The sequence below is a fragment of the Cannabis sativa genome, chromosome 1 (assembly GCF_029168945.1).
Source record: "Cannabis sativa cultivar Pink pepper isolate KNU-18-1 chromosome 1, ASM2916894v1, whole genome shotgun sequence".
In the NCBI taxonomy this organism is placed as follows: Eukaryota; Viridiplantae; Streptophyta; class Magnoliopsida; order Rosales; family Cannabaceae; genus Cannabis; species Cannabis sativa.
Genome location: NC_083601.1, coordinates 72,543,923 through 72,550,999, shown reverse-complemented (window position 1 = coordinate 72,550,999; position 7,077 = coordinate 72,543,923). Strand labels below are relative to the sequence as shown.

The 7,077-nt window shown below is 34.4% G+C and overlaps 1 protein-coding gene across 1 annotated transcript; it reads left to right on the top strand.

Annotated features, from left to right (window-relative positions):
• The first annotated feature begins 1,985 nt into the window (after positions 1-1,985).
• LOC115704001 (uncharacterized) lies at positions 1,986-2,519 on the top strand. Its single transcript, XM_030631225.2, has one exon. It carries the CDS (start codon positions 1,986-1,988, stop codon positions 2,517-2,519), a length of 534 nt encoding a protein of 177 aa, XP_030487085.2.
• Positions 2,520-7,077: the final 4,558 nt, after the last annotated feature.

The following is a 7,077-nucleotide window of genomic DNA, read 5'->3' as shown; positions in this document are numbered from 1 at the left end:
GAGACATGCTTGGTGTCTTTTATAATGTGTAATTTAGACATGTTTGGTGTCTAAATTAATATTTAATTTTGATATGCTTGATATCGAAATTATTGATAATTTGAGTTGTGTGAAAACTAATATTTTATGATTGAATTTTCAAAGCTTAATTACTTAAGGAGAAAAGTGGTCACAAAGTAAACACTATATATTTGGCTAGCATGATTCGTTTGGAATCAAAAGTGTGAGGTTAACAAATTGCTTAATCTTCATACAAGATTAAAGCATGAATTTTGAGGGATGGGACCTAAACTCCATTAGCGTTTTGCTCATGGATGGTAACCTATCTTAACATTAGTAAAAATCATAGTTGCTTCTCTTATATAAAAAATAAGATTCTAAAGGTTTTCTCTCTAGCTCCTGGTTCTCGCAGCTACCTCAGCTGGCGCCATGGAAAAAACGAGATCGAAGGTTCAAGGGAGGCAACCAACAGCTATGAAGACGAAGAAGGTTCGAAAGAAGGGTCTTGTATCTACTGCTGATGTCAAAAAAACCAAATCGATGGATGAGGTTCTTGGCATCGAACCGATTCATTTCACGAATGAGGAGAGTGTCGATGAAGGGGACGGTCATGAACTAGATGCAGATTTGTTTCAGGCTCCTCTATCTCCTAAATCGTCACTTCGCTCAATCCAGAGGCAAGAAGAAATCAGGGCAGACTTTTCCACTTTCATGGAGGCCAATGCTCAATGTAACAGTAGCATCTCACGAGGTAAAACCCCCATCCCTCCAATTCTGCGATCTGGTAACATTCAAAGAAATTTGGATAGCTCTTTTAAAAACGTGGAGAAGGAGAAGGTGAAGATAACTGATGAGGACATTGAAGAGGAGGTTAATTTCTGGAATTCAACAATTGTTTGCTATGTTCTAGGAGCTAACCCTCCTCTGTCTGTGATTGATTGATTTGTAAGAAGAGTGGAAAGATAGGATTGATAAGGTAGGAATGATTTCATATGGAGTGTTTTTGATTCGATTTCACACTATTGAAGACAGGGATAACGTTCTAAATGGAGGGTATATTTTTTTCAACAACCGCCCTGTAGTCATGAAACCGTGGAATTCATATGGGAATTTTAAAAAAGAAAATCTCACTGTGATTCCAATCTGGGTGCAGCTGGAAAATTTGGAATTGAAATATTGGGGTGAGAGGTCATATTTCAAGATTATTGGTCAATTGGGAAAACCACTTATGTTAGACTCAATCACCAAAGAGAGAGGGAAGCTAATGTATCCAAGAGTTCTTCTTGAAGTCTCGATACATCATGAATTACCTGACCTCATTGAGTTCGAAGATGAACATGGTTTCAACACTTCGGTTGGAGTTAAATATGAGTGGAAACCAGTCCTTTATGAGCAGTGCAAGGGAATGGGGCATCAAACAAGTGAGTGTAGGAAAGAAGCAGGAGGCAAGCAAGAATGGGTTGTTAAGAAAAAGCCTGAGGAGGTACCAGGGACAAATAAGATGCAGGCTGCTGACTCGGATGGCTTTCAGATGGTTCAGAAAGGCTGGAAACCAAAGGAGTCTAAACAACCTGCTATGATAGTAACACGGAATGCTTATAAGATTCTAGAGGAGACAGATATGGAGGCCATTATTGAGAACAGGAATGTGATTGAAGGATCGGGGTTGAAGAAATTGGCTAATACTGGAGGAGGGGGAGAGCCTCCTCTATCCAATGGATAGAATTTTAGTGTGGAACGTCCGGGGAATCAACAACTAGCACAAGCAACACATGGTTCGGCAGTTTATTAATAAGAATAAGGTTGGTTTGGTTGGTCTCCTCGAGACGAGAGTTAAGTCTCTTAGGTTAGGAGACTTGTACTTAAATGTTTTTCAAGGTTGGTGCTTCACTTCAAACATATCATGGCACAAAGGGGGTAGAATTGTTATCGCGTGGAATCCAAATAGTTATAATGTAAGTATTATTAAGTGTTCAAGTCAATTAATGCATTTGGGGGTTGAAACAACTGATGGAATCTATAAGTTTGTTTTAAGTGTTGTGTATGCCTATAATGATGAACCGGGAAGGAAAGATCTGTGGACAGAGTTAAGGCAGGTTGCTCAAAATGACCCTTGGTTAGTCATGGGAGATTGTAATGATATCCTTGCCAAGGAAGAAAGAATTGGGAATAGAGTTAAATATCGTCCCTCTCAGGACTTTATTGATTGTGTTTCCAATTGCTTTCTTGAGGATGTCAAATCTTGTGGCAACTTTTATACTTGGAGCAATAAGCAACAAGGAGATGATAGAATTTTTTCGAAAATTGATAGGGCCATGGCCAATCTGAGTTGGATGGATATGTTTCCTAATGCTGAGGTGAATTTTATAAATGAAGAGATGATGGATCACACACCAGCTGTCATGACATTCTATGATATGGCTCCTAGTGGTAAGAAACCATTTCGATATTTCAAAATGTGGAGCACTCATCCGGACTTCAGCACAGCAGTAGCAACCTCCTGGAATCAACAAACTTAGGGGCATAAAATGTATCAAGTACTGACTAAACTCAAGAGATTGAAAGGGGTACTAAGGGAGCTGAACAAACGAGCTTTCTCGGATATACAGATGGCGAATGAGAAGGCCAAATACCTGCTAAATCAGATTCAAAGTAGAATACAACAGACCCGCTAAACCAGAATTTGTTGCAGGAGGAGTTAGCAGCCCGAAAAAACTACATTGCTTCCTCAAAAAAATTATCAATCCTATCTTCATCAAAAAGCAAAAGTGACTTGGCTCAAAAGTGGAGATGAAAACACAACTATTTTTTCATGCAAGTATTAAAGCAAGGAGAAGGCAAAATAGAGTGTTATCAATACAGAATCATGAGGGGGAAAGATTAACAGAAGAAACAAAGATATCAGAAGCTTTCTTGGCATATTATAAAGGGCTGCTAGGCAATACAATGCAAGGGAGAAGACATGTTTTATCAAGCTTGGTACACCCGGGGGCTGTTGTATCTGATCAGCATGCTAATTGGTTGTGCCAGGAATTTTCATGTGATAAAATCAAAGCTGCTATTTTTGCAATACCAGGAGTCAAAGCACCAGGTCCGGACGGGTACTCAAGTTTTTTTTTCAGGATTCTTGGGAACTCATTAAGGAAGATTTATGTGCTCTAGTCCAGAATTTCTTGCATTCGGGGCAGATATTGAAGGAGATCAACTCCATTGTGCTTACACTCATTCCAAAAGTGAAATGTCCAAACACTGTAAATGACTTTAGACCTATTGCTTGCTGCAATGTCATATACAAAGTTGCAACTAAATTGATCTGTTTTAGATTGAAACATGTTCTTCCTGAGTTAGTGCCACAGAACCAGGGGGATTTGTACAGGGAAGATTCATAGCGCAAAATTTTATGATTTGTCAAGATCTAATGAGGAGTTATGGGAGAAGAAACACAAAGCCTAGTTGTATGGTCAAGTTGGATCTACAAAAGGCTTATGATACCATTGAGTGGGATTTCTTAGAAGAGATGTTGAGGGCTTTTAAGTTTCCTAATAAGTTCATAATCTCATTATGAACTGTGTTAGGACTCGAAAGTTCTCTATCATGTTCAATGGCACAATGCATGGATTTTTTGAATCTAAAAGAGGTTTAAGGCAGGGGGATCCCCTCTCTCCCTTGCTATTTGTGCTTAAAATGGAATATCTTTCAAGGATTATGACTAAGATTGGGCAGAAGCAGGAATTCAAGTTTCATGATAGATGTGGAAGCTTACAACTCAATCATTTGAGCTTTGCAGATGATGTGCTCCTCTTTTGTTATGGTGATTTTAAGAGTGTGTACTTCATGATGCTGTTGGGTTTTATGCCCTAAATAAAACTCATTTCAATATAATCGGATTTACTTATTAATATAGGTCAGAAATAACATTTAATGTTGCATGGTTCACATGATTTATTTCATGATTATATGTACATAATGTATAAATTCATCTGAAACCCTTTTCACATACTTGATCCTGTTTATTGTGCCGTCAACACATTGGAAAGTAAACATGACTATGTGAATAAAGTTTCCTAGATTTATCAGACATAGGGTTTTACTGATATGACAATCTACAACAGAGTTTACTTGCATTTGGAGAAATGCTATGTTCTTTCCAGAACATTGGTTAAAGTAAAGCTCAGGTTGGATGCATGGAGTATGCATCGGAAGGGACCGATATTGAACTTTGACTTAGATTTATTAAACTTACCGTAATATCTATTCAAGTCAATATCGCCAAGTTGATCCTAGATCAAATGATCTTAATCCTGATATGATTAGGCTCAATCTTGAAAGGCTATTCGTGTTCTTTGATTTGTTAGTTAAGCCTACTTTTAGGTCAGGGTGATACGTACATTTTGGGAACACGGTAGTGCAATTGAGTGGGAGCGCTAGCATAAACATGGAATCTATAGCTTCTATCTGGCGAATAGTAAGCAAAGGATGATCTCCTTCGAGCTTGACCAAACGAACATAAATGGTGGAGTACTCATTTCACATAAGCTGAAATATCATTTATACGGGGTCAAGTGTTTTGAGGAATAAATACATTGTAGGGTGTAACGGTAATTTAATCCCTTTACAGTGTAGATCATTCATATAGAGGATCATTGATCAAATTAGGATTATAACAATGGATAACTAATGATGTGTCTATATGGTGGAACATATAGAGCATTCTATATACTGAGAGTGCAATTCTAAGTTCTATGCGTGGATTCAACAAAGAATTAATAAGTTAGTGAATTTTAGTGCTAAATTCTTGATCTACTTATTGGAAGCTCGGTTATATAGACCCATGGTCCCCCCACTAGTTGAGATAATATTGCTTGTAAGACTCATGTAATTGGTTTTGATTAATCAATTATAATTCACGAATTAGACTATGTCTATTTGTGAAATTTTCACTAAGTAAGGGCGAAATTGTAAAGAAAGAGTTTATAGGGGCATATTTGTTAATTATGGTACTTTGTATGGTTCAATTAATAAATATGATAAATGACAATATTATTTAATAATTATTTATAGTTATTAAATAGTTAGAATTGGCATTTAAATGGTTGAATTAGGAAATTGGTATTTTTGAGAAAATCATATACAAAAGGTGTTAAAATTGCAAAATTGCAAAAAGCAAGGCCCAATCCACTAAGTGTAGGGCCAGCCACTTTTGTAGGAAATTTAAACTGATTTTTTCATTATTTTAATGCCAAATAATTCAAACCTAACCCTAGTGGAATGCTATAAATAGATAGTGAAGGCTTCAGGAAATTAACACTTAAATTTTCTATTTTTCCTTCAGAGAAAAACCTGAGCCTTCTCTCTCCCTATCTTTAGCTGTCACTTCTTCTCTTCCCTCTTGAGAATTTCGAAATCCTTAGTGATTACAGTAGTGCCCACACACATCAAGTGATACCTCAATCATAGTGAGGAAGATCGTGAAGAAAGATCATCAGCAAAGGAGTTTCAGCATAAAAGATTCAGAGAAAGAGATCCGAGGTTCGTATATTGATAATGCTCTGCTACAGAAAGGAATCAAGGGCTAGATATCTGAACGGAAGGAGTCATATTATTCCGCTGCACCCAATGTAAGGTTTCTTAAACTTTATATGTGTTTAATTTATCGTTTTAGAAAGTTCTTATTTAGGATGTTAATAAACATACTTGTGAGTAGATCTAAGATCCTGGTAAAATAAATTCCAACAACTGGCCTCAGAGCCATGGTAATTGATTTACTTACATGAAATTTGGACTTTAAAACGATTGTTTGTATGTTCTTTGGATGGTATCATGTTGTATTGAGTGTTATTTGATGATTGATTGATGTTTGTGAAATTTTCGTGAAAAATAATTGTGATTTCGTTTCTGGAATTATTTTTATTGGATAGTATGGAAAAAATTAAGCAAGTTAGCCTTTTACAGAACTCAATTTGGATTTTATTTGAATTAGTTATGATTTTTTGAAGATTTGACAAAATCGGGGCCATATTGATAGTTTCATGATCGCAGAACTGTCCGTACAGTTTCGGATTTTTTCCTTTTTCTTCAATTTTTCATACTTTTTCATGGAATTAACTTCCAATTTTTTGTATGGTTTTGTATATATACTATTACTATTCCTAATTCAATTCTAATTATCATTTTGAATTAATTTAATTTTTTTTTAAATTAATTCAAGATATTAGTGTAATTTGAATTCGAATAGAATTAGTATTTATCTTTTTGCTTAAAAAATCTATCTTATTTTAAAATTTGATTATATCTTATCTTATTTTAAATTTAAAAATAAGATATTTATAATTATGTAATTTTTAAATGATATAAGATATTTTGCTAATTTTTTTTTTAAATTTTGTTATTTTAATTATTTAAATTAAATTTAAAATTTGAAAAAGATATTTATTTATCTTTTCTAATTTTTTATTTAATTTTTATTTATAAAATAACATTTAAAATTTAAAAGTAGTTAGCAAATTTTTTTTTGAAATGATATTTAGGTTGGTTGAAACCTAATTTTTCAAAAATTGTAGGTTTAATTTTAAATTTAAATATATAATTAATTTTCGAAATTATTTTTTTTTAAATTTTTTTTCGAAAATCCATTTTAATAATATTTCGAAATTAATTATTTAATTTAAAATTAAATAAATCCTACATCCAACTATCCAGCTAACCTTGTTGCAGGAGTATGTGGTTTTAGCTTGTTTGTAAGTTTTCAAAACCTATTATTACTTGATTGCAAATAGCCATGGTTACTTTTTGCCAGATCTAATGATCTGATGGCTCCCTTGGTCAAGATAATAATTTGTAACAGGTATATTTACAATCTTCTTTCATCTGTGTATGACCTAGCAACATGATAGGACCCATCCAAAGTGTGCCTGTGTGAGCCTATGTGTTTAATTTTATTATAGATGCATATAGGTTAATGTTGCTAAAATAAATTATCATAGTTATTGATAGAATTTATTTAGGCCCATTTAGTTTTTGGGCCTATTCAATTAATAACAGTTGTTCTTATTAAGGTTAAATTCCTCTCTTTTGGGC

What these genes read in the sequence shown, in the direction of transcription:
- LOC115704001 (XM_030631225.2), top strand. Translation starts at nt 1,986, where the DNA reads ATGCATTTGGGGGTTGAAACAACTGATGGAATCTATAAGTTTGTTTTA.